Genomic DNA, 26046 nt, shown 5'->3' with positions numbered 1-26046 from the left:
GGCAGAATGAGGAAATTAGAGAAGTACGCAAGGGTCAGATTATGTGAGGCTTTATAGAACTTAGAAGTTTGGATTTTATTTTATTTTTCCCGAGAGATATAGAGAAACCACTGAAAGGTTTTCAACAGGATGGGACCATATTTCTGCTTTCAAAAGATGGCTTTGGTTCCTGTATAAAGAACAGATTGTAAGAGATAGGGTAAAAACAGGCTGTCAGTAGGGAGGCCATGGCGGGTGAGACAAGAAGCGGATAGATTTGAGATAGAACCTTGTAGAGCTTCCTGATAGGTTGGATAGAGGATTGAGGCAAAGGAATATGTTAAACATGACTCCAACTTTCTTTCTTTTTAAGATTTATTTATTTATTTGAGAGAGAGAGAGCATGCGCAAGAGTGGGAGGGGCAGAGGGAGAGGGAGAGAAAAGCTCAAGCGGACTCTGCACTAAGCTTGGAGCCAGACGTGGGACCCGATCTCACCACCCTGAGATCAGGCCTGAGCTGAAACCAAGAGTGCTTTAACTGACTGCACCACCCAGGCGCCCCTCCAACTTTCTGATTATAGCAGCTGAGGTGTATGTTTGCACCATTATCTAAGATAAGGAATTCTAGGCCAGGGCAGATTTGGGGGGAGGGAGTGGGTGTTGGATTGGGGAGTCTACAGATGACGGTGAGACTCCCAGCAGAGATGACAAATAATTGAATATATGAGTCTGGACCTTAGAGGAGAGGTTTGGGGCTAGGAATATACATTTGGGAATCATCAGTGAACAGCTGATTAAATTTAAAGTCCTGTGACTAATGAGATCACTTGGCGGGGGAGAGTTTTAGAGAAAGAAAAGAAAGCTCGAGACCAATTCCTTTATCTTTTGAGAGTCTGCAACATTCTAGTTAACTTAATTTTCTGGCCCAGTTACATGTTATCTGACAATGAGAATTCTGCATCTCTTTGTTCTCTTTTCACAACTCATAAAGCCAATAAATAAAACAAACCCAATGATTTTTTTTTTTTAGTTAAAAGTGTTAATCTGAAAATTCCTTTTAATTAAATATCTTTCTTTAGTACACTCATAAACTTTTCTGGAAAGCAGCCATTATTTTGAACATTTCTCTTTAGAGGGACTATAGATGTGGGAAGTGGAAGAAACTGGGCCAAATATGAAATCTCTGGAGAACTTTTCCTAGAAGCTTGTTTATAAATCAGTCCATTTGTGTTCTTGTCAGTAACCTCTTATAAAACCAGAACATAAAGGGGATGGGGTATGGAGAACCTTCCCTTGAATTGGACTTTCCAACTATTTTAAATTTGCTCTATTCAAGTCACATGTCTTATATTAACAGTGGAAATTGATGTTTTTGGTAGGTAATGATGAAAAAGCCCAACTTTTCTTCTGGATATGTGACCTTGGTTCTTCTTTCTTTCTTTCTTTAAATATATTTATCTCTATGTATTTGTTCCACATGTTTCTTTAGAGGTTTTTGAGCCTGTTATACATTTTAGATGGTTTATTTAAAAAATCATGTTAAAAGCCATCCTACTCAATTTCATTTCTCTTGGTTTTTTGTTTGTTTGTTTGTTTTAGATATCCCATTATTAAGTATGAATATTTTGTTTTGCTTACATGTTGGCTTGCTTGCTTGTTTTTTTTTTTTGACCCTGTAGCTCTGAAACTCACCAAAATTATTTAAATTCTTCTTTCAAACATGAAGTATTTGAGAGACTTATTACTTGCACTTTACTATGCCAAAAAAAAATACCTTTTAGGCCACCAAGAATTTTCACATGCCACTGTAAGCCCGCCTGTGCTCCATATCATTCTGTTAAGAGAACACTAGCCCACCCCCCCTTTAGTTGTTCCTGTACCCACCTAACCTTATGTAAATATCATTAAGTGTTTTGGGGTGGGAAGGAGATTTGGCCTTTCTTTTTCCATGTAGGATCTAGGCATAGGCATACACACTGATTTTTATTGTTGCTATTGTATTGTTTATTGGACGGGAGCCAAGACTTTGTGCTAATGTTGTACTGTGTGGGTACTAATAGTCACCAATTCTAATTGTGAGATGTTAAAACAAACTTAAAGATGTAACTCTGTTTTCGAGAATCAGAGCTGAAATTAGTCTAAAACCAACATTCACATAATTAAAAAGAAATAATTTTATCCTTCCATAACTTTAAAAACCAAAAGCAAGCGTATCTAATAGACCATTGCTTTCCATCACTGTTTTAATGTTTTAAAAAAATGATTTAGACTTATTAAAGGATTTGGCTGCAATGACTCTCCCTGTGTTTTACTAAGATATTCATTTTAGTGTGCTATAATTTAGCTATTTACCTGTTAGACATTTGGGTTTCATTATATATAATTCTGTAGGGAATATTTTTTACATAAATCTTTATATACATCTCTGATTGTCTCTTTACAATGAATTCTGGAATTTACTGAGTTCAGGATAATGAGCATTTTCAAGGTTTTTGATACAATGTCCTATTACTTTTCAGAAAAATTTTACCATTTTACACTCCCAGCCATTGGTGTGCAAGTTCCTCTTTTTCTTTTCTTTAATAGTTTTGGAAACATTTATAGCCTCTTATCTTTGCCAGTCTGAAGGATGAAAATTGTATCCTTTTCTATTTTGCATTTTTTTAACTAATGGAGTAGGACATGTTTACTTTCTGATTTCTTTTTTAAAAGTCAAATGAATGAATCAGAACGCACTAGTGTAAATAGAATAGTATATCTTTATTCCACACTGGCGTGCAAAAAATTTGCTTACAAATGACTGCAAGAGAGTATATTTTCAAATCTTACTATCTTGAGAGAATAGATGTAAACTTTCAATTCTGCTAGAATATCTCAAGCTCTAATCAGTGTTCAGTAGAACATTAACATTCTGAATCCAGTATTCCAAAACATAAATTTGCCAGTTCTCTGAAAACACTGGAACACAAATGGAAAACTCACTAGCCCTACTTCAGTGACTTGCTTATGATCCACCAATGGGCAAAATGCAGGCAAGACTGCCAGCGGCTCTGCATCTGCAAACATTTGTGCAGAACTAATTTTAATAGCAGATGTTGGGAATATTTAAAAAAAAAAAAAAAGGCAGCTCCCCTCTGAGAAAGTCAGACCTATCCCGTGACTTCTCAGATGCCCTATAACCCTGTTAGCCAGAGTTTCATTCCTAAAATTCCATATTTTGCTTCCCTTCTTTCTCATGTGAGAAGTTTTAGAAATGCTGAAGGGAATCTCACAACTTCAGAAAGTCTTGATACTGCTTTAGTTGGCCCCCTATTTTGTTGTCATGTTTAGAAGCCTGTATGTAATTAGGGTTTACCCATGGAAGATTCTAATTTGACCTTTGGGGATGCCCAGACTTCATTTATATTATATCTATTATAAGAAAGCCTAGTTCTTCATTTTGTGTTGAGATAAAAGTTACAGGTAATAAAGAGAAACTTTCAGGGATAACTATTATTTTTATCAAATGGACAATGGTAATTCCAGTAGGAATTTGCTAAATCAGTGTCTGAATGATGGCATATACAGATTTCGGGTTTATGATATCAGTATTCCACGTCATTAAAGGAGCTCAGACAGGCCCAGATAGATGTCAGTATCCTCACTCAAATGTGTCGGCATTTAATCAAATCTTTTTTTTTTCTGGGGTTTACTTATGCTGAAAGGCTAAGTAAATTCTTTCATTGTTATTATTTGATTTTTAAGTTTTTTAAATTTTAATTTCTTAAACTAGATTGGATATTCATAAGATTCAAAATTCAAAAAGTTGTAAAGGCCACACAGTGAAAAAGTCTTCCTCCTTCTGTTTCCCAGCCATCCAATTCTCCTTTTCACATACAACTAATTAACTAATGCTATTAGTTTTCTGTGACTCTTTCCAGACATACTCTATGCATAGATAAGCAGTGTGTGTGTGTGTGTGCGCGCGTGCGTGCCTTTCCCCTCTTTTACACTAATGGTACCACAATATACATAATATTTTTGCTTTTTTCCACTTAGTCTAACTTAGAAATATTCCATATTAATACATAAAAACCTCCCTTGTTTTTATTCTTCCTAGATAGGATTTCATTGCATAGATGTGCCATGTTTAATTAACCAGTGTCTAAGCTTTTGTAATTTATTAGAATAAATGCTGCAATAAATAACATAAGAAAAAGGTCATTTCACATAATTACAGTAAATTTCTAGAAACATAGTTGCTGGGCCAAAGGGAGAGTATAGTTTTATTTTAAGTAAACATAAAGCTTGGATGTGACCCAAGGGTTTACTCTTAAAAACCAAACCCGAAAAGAAATAGAGATCATATAGTTAGCTGACCAGAGATGACTTTAAAATATTTTTCTTTACGTAAGTAAAAATGTCAATGAAAATGCTAAATGATTATTTTCAGTAATGATTACTTTTCAGTGATGGGCAGTAACTTTAATTCAGCATTTTAAATTATTTCCTTATTGCCATTGATAGTTCAAGGCAATTACAGAATTCTAAGGAGTTCGTTTATTCAACTTGCTACCATCCTAAATACTGCTCTGCACTTTTTAAAACATTAATGTTTGGCATTTTAAATAGCATCATGATTTTAAACTCATTCACAATGCACCAGGTTTAAACATTTATCGAGTTCCTATTCTATGAAGACATTGTCCTTGCCCTCAAAGAGTTGACTAAATTAGTAGTTTACAATCTGGGCAAAAATTCAGAAAGGATTCATCTTTTAATGTTATATAATGTTCTGTGCTTTATTTATTTTTCCTTCGATAAATGGTATACCTGGCTGCATCTTTTCATGTGCTTATTTGCTGTCTGTATCTTTTCTTGGTGAAGGGTCTGTTCAAATCTTTTGTCTGTTTTTTATTCTTATTTAGTTGTAAGAATTCTTTACATATTCTGTATACAAATGCTTTGTCAGACATATTTCACAGATATTTCTCCCAGTCTGTAGCTACTTTTTGTATTCTTTTCTTCGTCAAGATTTTATTTATTTATTTGAGAGAGAGCAAGAGCGAGTGAGGGAGAGAGAGCACAGAGGGAGAAGGAGAAGCAGGGACCCCGACATGGGTCTCGATCCCAGGACCCTGAGATCATGATCCCAGCTGCAATGCTTAACCGACTGAGCCACCCAGGTGCCCCTACTTTTTATATTCTTAAGTGTGTCTCTCAAAGCAAGTTTTTAATTTTTTTGAAATCTGTCTTACAGTTTTTTTCTTTTTGGTTCATGCTTTTTGTGCCATTAAGAAATCTTTGCCTAACCCATTACCACAAAGATTTTCTCCTGTATTCTACAAGTTACACTAATTTTTTTAGTAACCATTTATAGTTGTCACAACTGGTCTTCCCAGTTGAGGAAACTAGGCTCAGTGAGGTTGAAATAATTCATCAAAGGCCAGTTAGACTTTGTGTTTTGTGTCACTCTGTTTCTGATTCCAAATTAAGTGCTTTTCCCACTGTACAGGTCTGTGCATATTATGTCAGCATATGTACATATATAATAAGATCATAGGCCTGTGTTGATCTAATATATCCTGGGGTTGATCATTTAGTTTGTTGTTTCCCCAAGTTCTTGCCTTCTCTTATTTCCCAAAGTCTTGCCTTCTCTTATTTCCTGCTGGGATCTACCAATTGTTTAGCACATCAATTAGAGTGCAAGTGAAAGAGGAAGTAAATTAAATTTACTAATCAAATGTTATTTTTTAGTGCCTTCATAAAAGATATTTTCTAATTACCTGGATTCAATTCAAATTTTTATTTATGGGACCACAGTATTAATAATATAAGAATGCATATTGAATAGTCAGCAACAGGTATTTCTTGAGTGCCTATTCTAAGTGCCAGGCACTGTGTGTAATTGCTGGATATACAGTAATGAGTGGATTAGATACACTTGACCTTTTTCCTCTTGAAATTTGTGGTCTAGAGGAGTAGGTTTCAAGTTCTTGTGATGGAGGTCCACATGTAAGAAATATGTTTTACATGATGACTTGTTATGCTTGGATAGGTGTTATGCTTGTATTGGTGCTTATTTAGGTGTACACACATACATATTTAAAACAGAAGTTTCATGAAACAATTCTTCCTCTTTATGCAGTGTACTCTCTTTTCTATTCACTTTAAAAAAAAAAAAAGCTATGTTGCTGCAAACCACTAAATTGATTTCACAAGCTGTTCATGGGTCTCAGCCTGCAGTTTGAAGAAATGAGTAGATGTTGGTTGATTACTGCATTTAGGGGACTTTGAAACACTGTGGTTTGTTGCCGAGGATCTTACTGGGAGAACATGAATATGGTGTCTGTTTTTTGAGATTCCCAACTGTCCATTGGCCAAGTGGGACAGGGAATATAACTACACATTCCTCCCAAACACACCAAAACTTTCAGAGGAAGTTTTGTTTTGTGGCACTGTGTCTGATTTCTACTCACTTTGGGTCTAAAAGTTGGGGTTTTGGTAGTGGAGGTTTTGTTTTCTAACTCCCAGTGGAAGTACTATTACAGTAGGGTGATTTTTACTTTGAATCTTTCTAACCACCTTCCTTTGACAAATCCACGTGAGCCAATGACAGTGATCTGAACTGACAGTGGGTTCCAAATTTAAAGTGTCTGGAGGGTGTAGGGTTCCATTGCATTTTCTGATGGGTTGGTCCCCTTCCTAATGGAATTATCTTGTTGTAGCAAAGGGATGAGAGTAAATTACTGTTTTGTTTTTTGTTTTTTGGGGGGGTTTTTTTGCACGCAGTGGTGGAGGGGGTGCACAGGGAGAGGAAGAGAGAGAATCCCAAGCAGGCTCTATGCCTAGTGCAAGCCCCCTGCAGGGCTTGACCTCATGACCCTGAGATCATGACCTGAGCCAAAATCAAGAGTTGGATGCCTAACCAGCTGAGCCACCCAGGCGCCCTACGTTATTATATTTTAAATGATAATTTTCTGAGATGCACATGGCTTAATTACCAATGAAGAATACCAGTGTTGTTCTTGTGCCAATATTTGTTCTCCATCTCTAGACAGCGAGAATAGTGAGAATAACAGAATGAGCTAGGACAACTCCCAAGTCAGCAGCTTCTCAGTTAGAAGAAATTAGTATATTTGGAAAGAATTTTCTTGGTTATGAGAAACAGAGACCATCCGCTTCAGAGGATATGTTAACATGAGAAAGATCTAAGGTTTTTCCCCACATGGAATGAACATTTTCTTTCAGAGAAATTATCCTCATAGGCGGGGTTTTCTGCTAGAATATCCAATTTCTGACAGTTCTGCCCAGGCTCAGACAACTCTGCCTCTCAGAATCTGACTGATGTCTGTAGGACGTGATGCTTGTCACTGCTTCCTCAGGGGCATTGCCTGGGCCTGGAATTTTTCCTTGTGCTGACTAATGTCCCATGCAAGAAATCCATGTGTAAACTCCAGGTTTTTCTCTAGGATCAGGACAATTGCAACCATAAACTCCTGTGCTTTAGTATCTAGCCCTGCTGCTCATGAAAAGAGCTCTAATTTCTACTCGGCCTGGGTTCTATGAAGAGGCTGACATGGATTTTGATTTCTGCAGAGAACCTTCCTGCATTTTGTCTCTGTTCTAGAGAAAAAGCCACTGTCAAAAGCAATTTATCAGATTCTGCAAATTTTTTTTTCAGAGGAACTCCTTTCTGTGGCAATCATCAGAGGGTCTTGTTCACAAGGGTCTCTGCTGACCCTGGCCTGAGCAAAGTGGCTCTTCCCTTGCAAGTTCCGTGATTCTGCATTCTCCTTGATGCTCTCCTCTTTTGGGTCTCTAGTATCCTTGCTCTTGTCATTTGGGAATACCATTGGCCCATGACCAATATTTGATAGGGAACCTTCTCAAAATTCTCTGGTGGAAACTGAGTTTTATGTGATTACCTTGTCTCCTACCAGCATGAGAGTTTCCCTGAGGAGTTTAGCAATCTCACCATCATGTCAGCCCCTGAATTTTGGGTGACTGCGGAAAAGATGACAGACTTGGGCAGATTCTATAATTGGGCTTTTCTTACCTTTAACAGTTTTATGAATTAAAGGATTTTGAGAAGTAAGCCCTACCTCTCCTGGACCCAAAACTGACTGTGATTTCTAGTACATGTTGAGAGTAGAATCAGGGAAGGAGAGCTCCAGAGAGGTGTTCAGGTGATGTTCCCCTCAGATAGTTTTAATGGCTGGTATAACTATTTCTCCAGAGAATAGGGAGTGAATTTTCTGGAAAGATTATTCCTCAGGTTTATAACCTTTCAGCTTCTTCTGGGCAACTTCTCTCATCATAGTCCAGGCAATTAATTAGAAAGCAAAAATGACCTTTCTGCAGTATGAAGAGATCTTGTGATCAAAATAGGAAATTAATTACAAGTAAAAAATCCCAGTTCAGCTTGTTAGCCCTTAATTTAAGTGTCTCTAGCCCTCCTTGCTAATCAGCCTGGATTCCTCCTCTGGTAGTAGAACTCAGTCTTTCAGTTCTCTTATTTATTAAAGAAGGAATCTCATTGAGAAATAGGTCTAATCTTTGGTTCTAAGTAAAAACTGTTCTTTTCACAATCATCTGAAACCTGACTTAGTAATGTCTCAGGACTCTATCTCAGTAACAGCAATCTTTTTGCACTTGTCTTTCTTTCCTGGCACACATACCCAGACAGTTGTCCAAGGAAGGCTTTTCTCTTCTTTCTTACTCAGTGTCATCTTGTCTTCAAATTCTTGTTTTCTGAATTCCTCCAGTTTCTCTAAATAGCCTTCTCTTTGCTCTTCAAACCTGCATTCCCCAAATGAGTAACAGAGCTTCACTTCTTTGCACACTACAGAAGCATAGAGTGGTCATGTTACATGGTATATGCATTAGTATCTAAACCCAGTTCACGGGGCACCTGGGTGGCTCAGTCGTTAAGCGTCTGCCTTTGGCTCAGGTCATGATCCCAGAGTCCTGGGTTTGAGCCCCACGTCGGGCTCCCTGCTAGGTGGAGAGCCTGCTTCTCCCTCTCCCTCTGCCTGCCTCTCTGACTACTTGTGCTCTCTCTCTATCTCTCTGTCAAATAAATAAAAATAAAATCTTAAAAAAAAAATAAAATAAAAACCCAGTTCACTTCATAGGCAAGGTTCCAAACCAAGCTACACAAAAAAAATTTTTTAAAGGTGTTTGTGTGGCAGGGGTTGGGGGTGATTGATTGGTGGCTATGTGTAAACCACAGATAGCTCTTATACATTAGTCTGAGGAGGGAAATAAAGAATTAGAAGTCTAAGGTTTTAATGACCATAAAGATAATACATAAGATGATTTACCAAATAAATGGGGGTCAACAAGAATTGTATGCTTTCAACAAACATTAAACTTTCTGTATCTCTTTGTTTTGCTAGCCTGCTGTCAGCTCATGAAGTTGACAGAACAGGTTTTTGTTTTTTTTTTAACTCCTACACAGAACAGGAGGGAAATAAGCAGCTAACTTGTTAATAGCAGAAGCCTAACCCCAAATGGAAAATAATAATTATTTGGTTTGCCTAAAATGAGACAAACAGATAGTTTCTGTATGGATTATATATCAGTTTTGAGCCACTTAATTAGCAACTAGAGACAGAAATCCAAAAGTTTTCTTTTGTATTTCGAGATTCCGGATCTGGATGTTCTCAGTCACTGCTGCTATTTTATTCTTTCTTTTTGTGAGATTTCAGTGAGGGTTGAACACCTACCACTGGCTTCTTTGCTTTTTCATGTGTTTATGAACTTGCTTATTTCTTGTTTATTAATTTGTTCTTCTGTGGATGATTATTTTTCAGAATCCACTTTGGTACTTTAGTTACCTATGTAGGCATTCATTAAAAGATAATGCCTCTTTATGTAAATTGAATAATCTGTGTATATGAATGACTGCTTTTACATCTCACTGGCAATTCACCACTTTCCTTTTGTTGGTTTTACTACAGAGAGCTAGTCTAGGACTGATATGATCACACCATTCTGGTTCTAAAGCAGTGATTTAAGGGACGCCTGGATGGCTCAGTCGGTTGAGCGGCTGCCTTCGGCCCGGATCATGGTCCCAGGGTCCTGGGATCAAGTCCCACATCGGGCTCCTTGCTGAGCAGGGAGCCTGCTTCTCCCTCTCTCTCTCTTTGCTTGTGCTCTCTCTGTCAAATAAATAAAATCTTTAAAAAAAAAATAAAGCAGTGATTTAAGTGTTATCTATAGATGCAAATACTTTAGACCAGTGTATCTCAAACCTCAGTGTTTATCGGAATCACCTGTGGAGCTTGTTAAAAACACATTTCTGGGTCCAACCCCCCCCCCATTTTCTGATTTGGTAGATCCAGGGTGGAGCCTTAGTATTTGCATTTCTAATAAGTTCCTAGATGATGTTGTTGCTGGTGGTGTGGGGACCACACTTTAAGAATCACTGCTTAGGGATTTTTCTCCTATTTCAGAAATATGCCTTTGTAGGACAGATGATTATATCAAAAAAAGAGAAGGAAAAAAAAACAAAGCCCAAACCTCAAGGAGATGACAGGGTTTGGTGGACTTTTAACAAAAATATTCAAATGATCTCTGTGTGAGGGTGTGAATTTGCTATTACAATGTAGCATTTGTATAGGCTCTGAGATACTATCATAAGTGAACATTCAAAGAGTTAAAAAGTAAAACCTCTAAATCTACAAATACTCTTATATCAAGTCATTATGTTGTATACTTTAATATACTGTTATATGTCAATTATATCTCAATGAAATGGTGGAGGGGTACTTCTAAATCTTATCCCTGTTACTTGGGATGAAAGACTTAGAAGAGGAGGGGAGGTGAAAGAATAGGGATGTTGGTATCTAGGCGGTCTCAGTTAAAGTCCTTGTTCTGCCACTTGCAATTAATGAATGATTTTGGAGTGTGTGACTTCACTAGGTTGTTTTAGTATTAAATGAAATAACATGTGAAATGCTCTGATTATCGTAGTTGTCCATCAGTTATTTTCATAGAAGCTGGCCTCCTCTGTTGCTTTGTATACTCAAGAATCTTTTCACACTCCATGGGTGATAAGTTTTATCCAAAGTCATTACTTATAAAATAATCAAATCCCAACATTTGCAGCCCTGTGGATGCTATAGAAATATAGACAAGATACGGACTCTGTTCTCCAACTATATAAAATCTGCTTAGAGAGTTAGGATCCTTTCCATTGAAAGTACCAAACTACTATATTAAAAATGGGGTAAACTGTGACCTTTTAAACATAAAAAGCCCAGAGGTAAGGCAGTGGCTCAATGCAGTTATCAAGGCTCTGGATTCTTTTCATCTTTCCTGTTCTGCCATCCTTGGCATGTTGCCTTTTATTTTTGAGCCTCTCCTTTCAAGGTCACAAAATGGCTGTCACAGCTGTAGACCTCGTATCTTTGCACCACTACTGCCAAAGGCAGAGCAAGGGCAGGGTTTTTCTCAATTCTCCTTTATCAGGGTAGAAAATCTTTTCCATTGAGCAGATTTGCCCTTAGGTCCTGTTAACCAGGATGAAGGTATATGACTGTGTGCTGGCCTGCAGGAAGCCTAAAAAGGCAGGTATATTTCTTCTCAGCTTCAGGGGTGGGACTAGTAGGTAGGAGAGAGAGTTGAGAGATGACTGTTGGTAGACAACAGGGAGAGTCTACCAAACGGAACTAAGACTATGATCCTTAAAGATTAGAGACAATTCTAGGCAATTTCTCATTAGGCAGAATTGTGTGCTCTAGGGCAGGGGTTGGCAACCTTTTTCTGTTAAAAGGCTGATAGTAAATATTTTAGGTTTTGCTGGCCACAAATGGTCTCTGTTGCATTTTCTTCCTTGCTTTTTCTTTAAAAAAAAAAAAAAAACCGCTTTAAAAATGTGAAAACCATCCTTAGTTTGCTGGCCATATGACAACAGGCTACAGTTTGCCAACTCTGCCAAGGCCATGAAGGCTCAGAGGAGAGGGAGATGAGTGTTATCATTTTGAAGCTTCCTGAAATTCTGGGATTTGAGTGATCTTTGAAGGATGGATAAGATTTACATTGAGAAATCCTATTCCTTCTGAAGGGAGCATTGAGGGGGGAAACATGCCTGTGATGCTTACCATAAAATAGCTACCTGGTACATGAAAAGAGTGAAAAGCAACAATACCTCTGCAGGTGAGATGGGCTAAATTGCAAGCCAAAGTTAGGGAGTATCAAGGTATGAATACCTGGACTTCCTCAGCCACTGACAAGCCAACTTTCTAAGTAGCTCTGAGAAATGAAGATGCCCCTTTGGCTTAAAGCCTCCATGCTGACTTGGAGCCTAAGGGAGGCAGTGTCTCACGTAGCAGTTGGCTCTTCAGTAGGAGCTGTTGGTACTATGACTAATTAAAGGACAGACATCATGTGTTTGGAGAAGACTATTGGTCTCTTAACCATAGCTACACACAAAGATTATAACTCGTCTTCAGTTTGTGTGATTGTTACTGACAACAGGGAAGAATTGCACCAACTAGTAGTAAGTCACTCATTCACTGAACATTTATTAAATGCTTAGTGTGTGCCAGGCCCTGGAGATACAAGTTGAGAAACCGTCTAGAGGGAGGGAAACAATATATATAGAAATAATTGTGATAGAGTGAGATAAGGGTTAGAAAATATATGTACAAGAAACTGTGGATGCTGAGAAGAAGGAACCACCAATTCATCCTGATTTAAACTTTCTAGGTCACTCAGTCTAATTACTGCTGTCCTTCAATGGCCGTAGATTATATCCTTAATACTAGCCAATTATCTTGCAGATCTGTACCATTGATTACAAAAAGGCCTGTGTGAGATACTGTGGTTGAATCAAATCTAAATTGTCATCCAGAAAAAGCAATTTCAAACATTCTGCTGTTGCTGCTACCAATTTTTTAGGATCCTCTTTCTGTGCAAAGTATATAGCTTGTAGTGTTTGTGCTTCCCACTATACTGGTATGAATATTGGGATCTAAAGAACAATTGTTTTCCCCAGTAAAACTTACAGAAAAGAAGATTCTGTGGTAGACAGAATCATGCCCCCAGAGAGTCCTCATTTAATCAGTTATGAACCTGGAAATATATTATGTTACATGGTAAGGGGGGAATTAAGATTGCAGATGGAATTAAGGTTTCCAATTAGATGACTTTAAAATAGGCAGATTATTCTGGATTGTTGGAATGGGTGGCAATGTAATTACCAGGGCCTTTGAAAGTGGAAGAGGGAGACAGAGAAGAGGTTGGACTAATAAAATATGAGAAAGACTCAACTCATCTTCACTGACTTTAAAGATGGAGGAAGGGAGCCACAAGCCAAGGAATGTAGGTGGTCTCTAGTTGCTGGAAAAGGCAGGGAAACAGATTCTCCTTATATTAGTTCGTCAGGACTGCCAAAACAAGTACCATAGACTAGTGGCTTAAACCACAGAAATTAATTTTCTCATAGTTCTGGAAGCTAGAAGTCAGAATTTAAGTTGTTGGCAGGGTTGACTTTTTTTCCTGAGATCTCTCTCCTTGGCTGGTAGATGTCTGTCTTATCTCTGTCTTCACATGGTCGTTCCTCTGTGTGTCTGTGTCCTGATCTCCTCCTCTTATAAGGACACCAGTCCCATACTGTATTAGGTATTAGGACCTACCCTAATAAACCTTATTTTAATTTAATCACCTCTCTAAAGGCCATATCTCAAGATACAGTCACATTGTGAAGTCCTAGGGATTAGTGGGGGAGAGGGAGCAGTAAAACTCCTCTAGATCCTCCAGAAGGAACATGGGTCTGCCACCACTTTGATTTTAGGACTTCTGACCTCTTGACTATAAAGATAATAAATTTGTGTTAAGTCGTCAATTTTGAGGTATTTTGTTACAGCAAATTAGAATATGAATACAATTACAAGTAATCTGAGTCTACTAATAGGAGACTGATTAACTGAATTGTGGAACATCTATACAATGGAATAACAGTGATTAAAAATACTGAAATAAATATCTACGGACCAATGAATAAACAAAATGTGGTGTGTATATATACAATGGAATATTATTCAGCCTTAAAAGGGAAAGAATTCTGACACATACTATAATATGTATGAACCTTGAAGACATGCTAAGTGAAATAAGCCAGTCACAAAAAGACAAATACTGCATAAATATCACTTATATGAAGTATTTAGAGTAATCAAATTCATAAAAATAGAGTAGGGTTTGCCAGGGGTTATGGGGGGAAGTGAGTTCTTTAATGGACATGGAGTTTTAGTTTTGCAAGATGAAAAAGTTCTGGAGATTGGTTGAACAACAATGTGAATATACTTAATATTAATGAACTCTATACTTGAAAATGGTTAAGGTGGTAAATTTTGTGTTATTTTAAAATAGTGAAACAAAGATAGGTTTAAAAGGATATGACAGAAAAATAGGTGTAGTGTGCTTTCATTGTATATTTTGAGAAAAAGGATATGTATATATCCTTGTATATACATACAGTATCTCTGAAAAGATACCCAAGAAACTCACGTAGTGATTACTTCTGGGAATGGAGTTGTGGAGAATTAGGAGGTGGGAGGGCAGGGCTGGGAGGAAAACTTAAATATTCCTTGACACCTTCTGAATTTTGTTTGCCACATGCATATATTATATATTGAAACCATGGTTTTTACCAAGCTCATAGACACAGAGAACAGATTGGTGGCTGCCCAGAGGTGGAGGAAAGCGTGGGCAAAATGGGTAAAGGGAGTCAAAAGGCACAAACTTCCAGTTATAAAAATAAGTAAGTCACAGGGATGTAATGGAAAGAAGGAAGAAGGGGGAAGGGAGGGAGGAAAAAGATTTTTAAATGTGTAATTGGGGTTAGGGACTGCAGAGAGAGTTATCTCACTTAGGTCATCATTAGACTGTGAAATTGCTTTGTCAGTCCAGCTGCACGTAAGTGTCAGGATAAATTAGACCTATGTCTTGCCTTGGCCTTTAAACGGTTAAAAGTTCTTAGTCCCAAAGTGTTCACCAGGCTTTAAGGTACACACATATTTTATGGTTTGGTGTCTATTAGTATATTTTCAAAATCTCTAGTGTTTTGTTTGTTTGTTTTTTTAAGAACAACTGCATTCTGTTCACTTAGAACCCCCCAAAAATGTTGAGGGAGGAAATATAAATGAAAAAATAAAAGATAAAAGAAATGTAATAGTGTTTTCTGCTTCTTAAAAATCACATAAACTGTAACTAGAATAAAAGACACTTAACAGTAGCAACGGGTTTTGACTCTTGCAGGATTATTTCTTAAGACTTCTGCTTGCGGATTGTTAGGCAACTGCACAAGTTAGATTTTAACACTCTTCAAAACATCCTTCTTAGTACATGAGTCCTTGCATCATACATTCCATATAAAGATTGCAACATTTTATTACTATAATTGTTGCTTAGAAGCTGTTCTGGATTGAGACTTCTTGTTATATATGGATGTGTTTTCCTTACCAAAAATCTTAGCCCCTGTTTTTCTCCAAACAATACTTAGCCAAAGGAGCATATTTCCACAGAGCCATATCCTTATTTTTGTGGGTTTTGTATCCATAAAACACAAAAACAATTATGGAACCTGTTCAGTTATCTTTCCCTTTTTGTTTAGAGTTTTACTGTAGCTAATTCAGCACCCAGAAAATTGCTTAATACATAGTAAGGGTACAATAAATAGTAACGAATGACTCACTGTGAGCTCAATACTTCAGAGTTATATAGGAAATACAAAGTTGTTTCTAGAAGTGAAACACTTACAATTTTATAGAAGCAAAATTTCCCTAGATAGCAAAAGTTTCTTTGAAAGAGAATTTAATGCAAATTTATAAGCCTTTTACATCTAGTAGGGAGATTATTATTACTATCGTATTATTAACAACAACAGCAGCAGCAGAGTAACATCAGTAGCTAAGTCATGCCAAGTGCTTTTCCTATATTTTCATGTAATCTTTCCAGTGACCCTATTAGATAGATGCTATTGTTGTGCCTGTATTTATGGATGAGCTCAGGGAGATTAAGTAACGTTCAACATCACATGGCTGGTAGGTGGCAGAACCAGGATATGAACTCAATTTAGTTAAGATTTGGATTTGGCATTTCTAATGCAAAAATATGAGTTTGACATTATCCTCTTCAAAATTCCTACTGAAATGGCCAAAAGGACTTTTAAGAAGGGAGGAAGGAGGGAAAGAAGGAAAATAAAAGAGAATTGGTATCTGCATTATAAAGTGGGATCCTCATGCTAGAAGAAATACTGGAGGGTTTTGTTCAATATGAAATTCAGGCAAGGCCAACTTGAGGTAAGGGCCTACCAACTTGAGTACTATGTATATATATGTAAAAGCCCATCTAAGGAGTAAATAAAGGAAGCATCTTTTAATCCTAGTTTACTAAAAACATTAATTTTATCAAATCCTTTTTAGCATCTATTTAGATAATGTTACGGTTTTTCTCATTTGACCTAATGTGCTAAGTTATATTAATAGAATTCCTAAATATTCTTTCATTCTTGGAATAAGTCCTTTATAGTTAATAAGCAAGACAGTTCATGCTGCAGAACCCAGAAACAATTCAGGAACTGGAATTACCAAGTACCCCAGAAAGTAGAGGAAAGAACTTGAAATATCCTTTGTCTTCCTTTAGTATTAGAATTTAATTTGGAACTAAATATGTTGTTTGCAAGTAAATACTTGTTCCATGAACCAATTATTTTCAATGCTACCAGCACACTTAAATTGATACCTTGTATCTTAATGAATTAAATTGCAATTAATAAGAATGCAATAAAATCTTAAAATAACTTTAGGAGTGCAAGTCATTACAGGACCTCCTTTTTAGAAGCTATTTTAAAAGAGCTCATGTAAACATGCTGAAATATTTATAGGAATGAAAACTTTAAATCTTAACTGTGTAATTTGGATTAATTGTATACACTGTGGCAGTGAAAAGCCACTTTTAATATGCTTAATATTACCTATGTTATCATCTGTTGTGATATGAGAATTTGGGAGAATTGAATACAGTTTTGATTTCTACATTAATTCCTTCAGATATTTTATTTTTTTTATTATGCCTTTTCTGATAATGACTTTTAGAAGTCTTCAAGTATTTTGTAACCTGATTTTTAAAAAACACAAATGAAAAGTAAATGTTTTTTCCCAGGGTGCCTGGTGTCTCAGTTGGCTAAGGGTCCAACTCTTGATTTGGGCTCAGGTCATGATCTCAGCGTCATGAAATCACGTGTTAGGCTCTGTGCTCAGCGGGGAGTCTGCTTGAGATTCTCCCCCCAACTAAAATAAATCTTATTTATCTTGTTCTTATATTTTCCCCCTCCAAAATGCAAGGGAGTAAGAAATAAAGAGATTTTTGCATTTGCAGGATTTAAAAAATAGTTTTAAATATTTGGTTTCTGTTTATTTTCTAAAAGAGGAAGAGGGAGGGATAATGGACGATGAGATTTGGTTTTAAGAAGGAAAACCAAAGTAGGCAAAGGATCAGGATAGGAAAAAAGTAAAAAGGAAATAAACCAGGAGAAGGCAGTTACCAGGAATAGTCTGAGCTTTACTTTCATTTATTTGCACTCTAAAACTCTTAATCTCTTCGGGTATTCATTGGATTGAAACATAGTTTCAGCTTTGAAAAATCAAAGTAGCAGTCAACTAGGATAGCCACAGAGTAGTTATACATGATTAAGTTTCAGCCAGTAGTAGTGAGAAGTTTGTCATTTATTTAAGACTTTATTGAGATATAATTGATAAACAAAAAACTGCACATAGTTAACATATACAATCTGATGAATTTGGACATATGCACACACCAGTGAAACCATCACTGTTACCATCACTAAACCAATCTGTCACCTCCAAAAGTTTCCTTGTGCCTCTTTGCATTTTTTGTTGTTGTTGTCTATTTGTTTTGTGGTAAGAACATTTAACATGAGATCTGCCCTCCTAACAAAAATTTTAAATGCACAATAGAGTATTATTAACAGTAGACACTATGTGGCACAGCAGATCTCTATAACTTTTTCATCTTATAATACTGAAACTTTATACCCATTAAATAAAAATTCTCCATTTATTCCTCTCCCTTAGCCCCTTGGCAACCACCATTCTACTCTCTGCTACTGTGAGTTTGATTATTTTAGACACCTCAAATAAGTGGAATCATGTAGTATTCATCTTTCTGTGACTGGCTTATTTCACTTAGGACTTCCTTTTTTCAGGTTGAATAATATTCCATTGTATGTATATATCACTTTTTCTTTAACCATTGGTCTATTGTTGGACATCTGGGTTGATTCCATTATCTTGGCTATTATAAATAGTGCTGCAATGAACATGGGAGTGCAGACATCTCTTCCAGATCCTGATTTCAGTTCTTTTGGATTTATACCCAGAAGTGGGATTGCTGGATAATATGATAGTGAGAAGTTTTGATGACATAAGCATCTACATCTCTATGTGTAGGGACAGCTCAGTTTCCAGCAGCTGTTACTCAAATAACAAACATTTGGATGGAACTTAATGGGTCAGAGTTAGAGCTTTTTTCCTTCTCTTTTGTGGTGGTGTTAGTCATAAGGGAAAAATACTCTTGTGTTACCAGCTAATTGTTTCACTTCTTTGTCTCCTTTTCCTTATCTGTCTTCTAGACAGATTTTGAAAAAGAGATTGGATAGTGAAAGAAAGGTTTTAAATTGTTTTCTGGCATCTGTCAGAGGGACTTGGGTAGGGCATATCTTTTGGCTGTTCTTATAAACACTTGTTAGCAGAGGGCTAATGAGGCTAGTGGTTAGATACTCCAGTCATGTCCTATAAACAGTAATATAAAATATGTACTTTTTGGGGGGCCTGTGTGGGGGTTCAGTCGGTTAAACGTCTGCCTTCGGCTCAGGTCATGATCCCAGGGTCCTAGGATCAAGTCCCACATTGGGCTCCCTGCTCGGGGTGGGGGAGCCCGCTTCTCCCTCTCGCTCTGCCCGCTTGTACTCCCTCTCCTCCCCACCCCCGTCAAATAAAGAAACAAAATCTTAAAAATATATATATATACCTTTGGATATGAGGATAAATGAACACAAACCTACCCCATTCTGAGAAGTATTCAGAGTACACACTATAAAGGGTTAGTAGCACCATCTTTACAGAAAAGGGACACCCCATTGCCCAAATTGGAAAGCATAGAAAATGCTTCAGCTAATCAAACATTCCTCAATTTTCCAGTCATCTAACCAATCAACTTGTTGGCTTTATTCTCTCCAAAATAGCCATCACTAATCAGGATTGCAACTTCTTACCTATGAGCTAACATGACTCTGATTTCTGCTGGCTTTTCCTTCATGCCCATGGCCCCATTCATTTGGATCTCTGAAATGATGTTGTTTATATTACAGAGCTCTCATTTGGAAGACAGTGAATCAGCAGTGTTACTTTGCTGTGAATGTGAAGAATCAGATATCTTTAGTGGTTCCAATGTACGTAGGTATATGTTTTTATTTTTTATTTATATTTTTTGAAGATTTTATTTATTTATTTATTTGACAGAGGGAGACACAGCAAGAGAAGGAACACAAGCAGGGGGAGTGGGAAAGGGAGAAACAGGCTTCCCATGGAGCAGGGAGCCTGATGCGAGCCTCCATCCCAGGACCTGGGATCATGACCTGAGCCGAAGGCAGACGCTTAACGACTGAGCCACCTAGGCTCCCTGGTATATGTTTTTATACAGCCTTTGGTATTTCAAGTGAAAGCTTTTTGGGTAAATTTGGCTCTTAAATGTGACTGAGATAGTGCCTATCATTTCATCTGTTTGGCGTCACTCAGCCAAATACATAGTCTGTGAAAGCAAATCAGTGTATATGTAAGTAGTATGGTATATGTGTATGCATAATAATCTCCACTCAGGGCGTATCTACAAAGTAGAGAAATGTTGTATCCTGGAACTTTTAGAGTGAGTTCTCCCTCAATAAAGAATGATTGTTTTGTGGGTTTTTACATTTTTTAATTGTCAGTAGTTTCCCTTTCCCCATAGCAACTGCTTGGTATTGGTGCTGCCACTGGACCTTTATTCCCCACATACATAGACCTAACACATCCTGACTGTTGATAATGTTAAGCTAAATAGTGTTATAATTACTGGGTCATTTCAAATGTGGAGCTATCTAACTACATTTCATGAGACGTTATAAATTTTGTTTATCTTACCTGATCCCCAACATAACTGCTTAATTATTGCAAATTACCCATGCAATCAGGGGTCTTAAACTGAAGTTAGAGGACTTAAATTGAAGTTAGAGGACTTAAATTGACTTTTTTTTTAAGATTTACTTATGTGAGAGAGAGAGAGAGCAAGACAGAGCATGAGGGGGGTAGACAGAGGGAGAGGGAGAAGGCAGGCTCCCCGCTGAGCAGGGAGCCTGATGCAGGGCTCCATCCCAGGACCCTGGGATCATGAGCTGAGCTGAAGGTGGATGCGCTACTGACTGAGCCACCCAGGTGCTCTTAAATTGACTTTTAAAAAATTTAAATATCTCTTCCAACAGGATAACTGCCTTTGCTAGCCATGGCTAAAACTAGGTTCTACAAACCTTGATGATAAAATCTGGATTCTGTCTATTTTGGGATGTTTACTGTACATAGTAGGCACTCTATAAATATTGTTAAAGTTTCACCAATGGAAACTCTGTCTCTCGAAGTGAGCTGTGCCTCTTAAGTATATCACCATAGTACTGCCAACGCGTAAACTGGCTTCTTTACTTCACCTTTATTGCACAAAGAAAGTGATCACTTTTTCAGGACCTCATTCAACTGTTACATTGACTTACCTGGTCGCACTTCATTCAGCATTGATGATGAGTGTGAGATGGCAGGAAGTTAGTTATTGTGACTCACTCACTAATAGCTGGAGCTGAGCTCATTCCCTAGTGCTTGAAAACATGAACTGAAGAATTCATGTGAACACTCATTTATTATCAACATATTGCAGATGACAGACTGAGGGTGGAAAGATTATATTCTTTGCACGGTGTTGTGTGATAAGCAGGGGCAGCGCTGACGTCAGATTTCAGCTGCCACCCATCAGTGATCTCATTATCAGCAGGCAGCATCATCATTGATGGGATATATACCAAGGCTCTTTATATACTTTCCTCAAGATTTATTTTGTTCAGTCTGCACTGGCATCCTCTGGATTAAACTGGCTTACGTTTTGGCTGATTTTGTCTTAAAGAGACCAGTGCTTGGCAATCTATATGAAGAATATTTTTATGAAGTTGTACACATAGGGGGAAGAGATGACTCTAGTTTTAATGGTTCTCTGAGATATAATTAGTTGGGTATATGTATTTGCAGATAATTCTGGATTGCTTTATTTTATTGCCAGGGCTTTCATTCATTTAAGTCAGGTTTGTTGTCTTTTCCTCTTCATAAGGCAAAAGTGGTTACATGTACTGGCTAGATTTTAAAAAGTATTGGATTCTCCTGTTTTGTTTGCTTAGGGAGTACTTCCCGTACATTTTTTCCCCCTTTCCTCAGCATCCCATCCCTCATGTTAAAGGAGATTCAAGAGCTCCTTCCCAAGTGTGAAGGCTTAAACTTGAAAACAAAATTGTTTGGAGAGTAAACTGATTGAAATCCCCAGTTTGAATTTTCTTCAAAGGAAATGGTATGGGATCTTGACAACTATTTGAAATAGAAGTTAACTGTTGTAAAGAAGAGTGGGAGATAAAGTCAATCACTGAAGAGCTTTCTCTTCAATCTCAGGATAACAGAATTATGAACTTTGGTTGGCTGTATTCATTAATTCACTTATGCATACATGCATTCTCCAAGCATTGATTGACTATCATGTACTAATTACTGGGCCCAGGGCTATGGAGGTTAGGCATAAAGTATAGAATCCACCCTAACAGCAAACTTTCAGCTATAGGGTGAATGAGATCTGAAGCTCTAACATAAAACATGGTGACTATAGTCGATAACATTGCATTTTATAATTGATATTGCTAAAAAAGCAGAACTGAAATGTTCTCACACACAAAGAAGATAAATATGTTAAGTGATGAATATATTAACTAACCAGATGGGGAGAATCTTTTCACAATTTATATGTATCTCAAATCACCATGATGTACACTCTAAAACCTTACAATTTCATTGTCAATTATACCTCAATAAAGCTGAATTTTTTTTTAAATCTACCCTTAGAATTGTATACTCTACTTCAACAAGTTAGTTTTATGAATATTCATGGAAAACCATGAAAAGGAGAGGAGAAAATCATTCATATGCAGTACATGGGGAGAAGAAAAGAAATATGTGGATGAGTGGAAAGAAATTTGGCTAGAGGCAAAGAAGGGGTAGCTCTCTCTGGAAGAGGGCTGACTGCCTTAGATCTCCTGGGGCTTTCTTGGAAGAGTGGGGAGGAGTGTAGAAAGGCTTCTGTCTCTCTCTGGTCCTATTCAGCTTTTACTGAATAGAAGCAGCTTCTTGTTCCCTTTGCTGTGCACAGGGTTGTTGGATGCCTCCATAATGGGAAAAGGGACTGTCTGCCCCGGAGCAGGATTGATAATGTGACTAGCAAAGGTCACAGAGGAAGAAGACACTGGCCCCAGCTGCAGGAGTTTCACTTCAGCTTCAGATAAGAAGGAAGGTAGGCAGTGACTAAAGCAGGTTGGGGCACTGGCGGCTGCAGTAGCCACTGAGACTCCTGAGAGTCCTCTCCACTCCCCATCCTAATACCTGCTGCTGTCTTGCCTTAAAGAAGAAAAAGCTCTGTGTGAGCTGGAATTCCAATTATCATATTGGTGGGGGTTCAACTAGAAGCAGGTAGATTCATTACTGTTGCAGGGTTATATCTTCCCCAGCCTGGAGGTCAGGAAAATGCTTGTTACATCAGTTTATTTCCTCAAAATACAGCAGTTTCTTTCTCTCGTTTCCCTGCTTGTCTGACCCCACTCCCACCCCACCAAACAGGAGGGACACACGTAGGTGGTCATACTATTTTTGTGGTCTATTTCATTCTTTTGCTTGGATATTAAATCCTTGTAGGGAATGCATTTTCCTTCCATGCAATCAAAACAGCATTTTGTTTGATTAGCCCAGTGAAAGGAAGGAGTGTTAGCCTTTTGTTATTAAAGAAAGAAAAAAAGAAAAGGCCACCCTCAAATCAAATATGGAGAAGGCAGACAAAAAGAAAGGAAAATCTAAAAGAAGAATTATTTGGTTTAGCATACTTTACATTTTTATTTTTTAATTAACTTCAGTTGGCCAACATATAGTACATCATTAGTTGTTGATGTAATGTTCAGTGATTCATTAATTGCATATAACACCCAGTGCTCTTTATACTTTTAAACTGTAGATTTGTATTCTTTTCTAGGGCAGTTTAGGTGTCTCAGAACATAGCAGTATCCTTCTAGATGGCAACTTCTGTGGAAGTTTTCATATGTAGTCATTTTGTGGAGTGGGAGAATGGCTTTGGAGAGAGAATGTTTAACCTCACTAAGTTTAAGATAAAGGATTTAAGAATTGTAAAAAGTTATTAATGTTAAGATAAGCAAGCCCTAATTCAAGACCTGCTATTGAGTAGCCAGCCTATGGATTGAAAATAAAAGGAACTTTAATCTTTAGAATTCTTCTGAAGCATCTTGTTTTTTTTGTATATTTTAAGTCTTGGAATGTGGTATATGGGATGATCAAAACAATGAATGATTTATTAGCTCAGAAAGTAAAACTATATTTAAAAGGGGAAAACTGCTATGGTCACTATATCTACTTCTGTAAGACTCTAGAGATTGTGAGCAGAATACACAACTGTATGTTGTGGATAAACCTACAGATAAAATGATAACCAGAGTAGTTGGATGGAAGGTGGTGATGGTGTGTAGGCCGAGAGTATGTGCATCTGGTCATTTCTGATGATTTGTATTTACCTTCATTCAGCTCTTAGTACTGTATTTTTTCCTTTTTTCAGGCTCATTTGCAGAGATAGCATTTCACTGGACAACATACACAAATATAAAAAGGAAAAAAGTGAAAATTTGTTGCTAAGGAGATGTGGGTTTTATTATGAGTTCCAAATGACCAGTTAGCCAACAGCAAACAGCTGTCCCACCAGAGTTGAGGATTATTTGAATTGTTTCTGCATCACCTCTGCTGCATAGTAGAGCAATTACTGATAGGGCACCTGGTCAGAGAATGGCATAGAAGTATTGCCGGTAGCAAAAAACATAGTTTCACCATGAATGGTATTCCTATTTTTCCCTTTGAGGGAGTCTGATCTAAACGAATAAATTTTGTTTGTTTTTGTTTTTGTTTTTGCAAATGAAACTGCAAGTAAAATTTAAAACAGATTAGATGTAGATATATAGATTAAAGATATTTCGGAGCTGACCAAAAGAAGGTAAATACTGCATTGAAGTATAAAATATTTCTATTTTACATGAACTAGATTTAAAATGAATGAAAAAGTACAAACACAAAATGTAGAAATTACAAAGGACAACATATCAACTTATCATGAAACAGGTTGCAAGTATAGAATATAAAACTATAATGAAATATTTTCCAAAGGTGACCCATCCACAAAACAATTACATTAAAATAATGTACACATTTAAACAGATATCCCACTACCACCACACATGAATAGCTTAAATAATCATTAAAAAAAAAAAAAACCCAACTCACTGCTTTCTCTGAAAAGGAGGATCACACCATAAGCAGAAGGAATTCGAACAAGAATTCACAAAAGATTATCACTGCTATGAGTAAATAAGCAACTTGGAATGACCATGTGGTCACTATCATGGTTGCCATTACTGAAAAAATAACACAGAGGATCTACCTCCTCTGATGTCAAACTTATTTTTCTTTGTTCCAGAATAAGATATAATCAGAAAGCATTGTTCAACTATTTTATCTTAGAGTAACAAATGAGAAATAATTTGCAACTTTTCTTTTTAAAAATCTTACCCTCTTGAGTGACTTATTTGAGGGAAAATGCAATTTTTAGTAATCTTGGGTATACAAAGGCTATTTTAAGAATTACCCGTTGTGGGGTGCCTGGGTGGCTCAGTCATTACGCGTCTGCCTTCGGCTCGGGTCATGGGATCGAGCCCCGCATCGGGCTCCCTGCCCAGCGGGAAGCCTGCTTCTCCCTCTCCCGCTCCCCCTGCTTGTGCTCTCTCTCTCTGTGTGTCTCTCTCTGTCAAATAAATAAATAAAATCTTAAAAAAAAAATTAAAAAAAAAAAGAATTACCCCTTGTGAGGGGTTGGGGGGGTGGGAGGACGGGTTAGCCTGGTGATGGGTATTAAAGAGGGCATGTTCTGCATGGAGCACTGGGTGTTATACACAAACATTGAATCATGGAACACTACATCAAAAACTAATGATGTAATGTATGGTGATTAACATAACAATAAAAATTTTAAAAAAAGAATTACCCCTCATTCTGCATGGAGCACTGGGTGTTATATGCAAATAATGAATCATGGAACACTAGGTCAAAAACTAATGATGTAATGTATGGTGATTAACATAACATAATATTAAAAATAAATAAAAAATTGTAAGGACAAAAAAAAAAAGAATTACCGTTATCATTTAACTCAGTAATTCTCATTGCATCTGCACATTAGAATCACCTGTGACCTTTTAAAATAATTTAATAAGAGTCTCACCCCAGTCCAGTTAAATCAGGATCTCTGTGAGTGGGACCCAGGTATAGGTATTTTTTAAGTGATCCCAGGATTATTCTCAGGTGAATGAGGGATTACGAATGACTGTTTTAACTCTATGCTAATTTTTGCATCTCCTGAATCAGAGCTCCAGTCTCCAACGTCTGTAACATCTGTTTCCTTGAAGAATGGACAAAATAAGACATTGACTAGAGGGCGCCTGGGTGGCTCAGTCGGTTAAGCGGCTGCCTTTGGGTCGGGGCATGACCCCAGGGTCCTGGGATCGAGCCCCACGTCCAGCTCCCTGCTCAGCAGAGAGCCTGCTTCTCCTTCTCCCTCTGCCTGCCGCTCTGCCTACTTGTGTTCTCTCTCTATCTCTCTGTCAAATAAATAAAATCTTA

At 37.3% G+C, this 26046-nt stretch overlaps 1 protein-coding gene across 2 annotated transcripts in view; it reads left to right on the top strand.

Annotated features, from left to right (window-relative positions):
* SSH2 (slingshot protein phosphatase 2) overlaps positions 1-26046 on the top strand; it is a 241915-nt gene that overhangs the window by 33835 nt on the left and 182034 nt on the right. Inside the window, exon 2 of one of the 2 annotated variants that reach the window (XM_028109374.2) lies at positions 19362-19442. The exons of the other annotated variant lie outside the window; for it this stretch is intronic. Coding sequence (XP_027965175.1) covers positions 19362-19442 — 81 coding nt within the window. The remainder of the gene's footprint in view (positions 1-19361; positions 19443-26046) is intronic. 2 annotated transcript variants of the gene reach the window in all.

The sequence above is a fragment of the Eumetopias jubatus genome, unplaced genomic scaffold (genome assembly GCF_037043125.1).
Source record: "Eumetopias jubatus isolate StellerSeaLion01/CBP00866 unplaced genomic scaffold, mEumJub1_p1.0 scaffold_10, whole genome shotgun sequence".
Classification (NCBI taxonomy): Eukaryota; Metazoa; Chordata; class Mammalia; order Carnivora; family Otariidae; genus Eumetopias; species Eumetopias jubatus.
The sequence above is the reverse complement of the archived record's forward strand: the minus strand, read 5'-3'. Positions and strand labels throughout refer to the sequence as shown.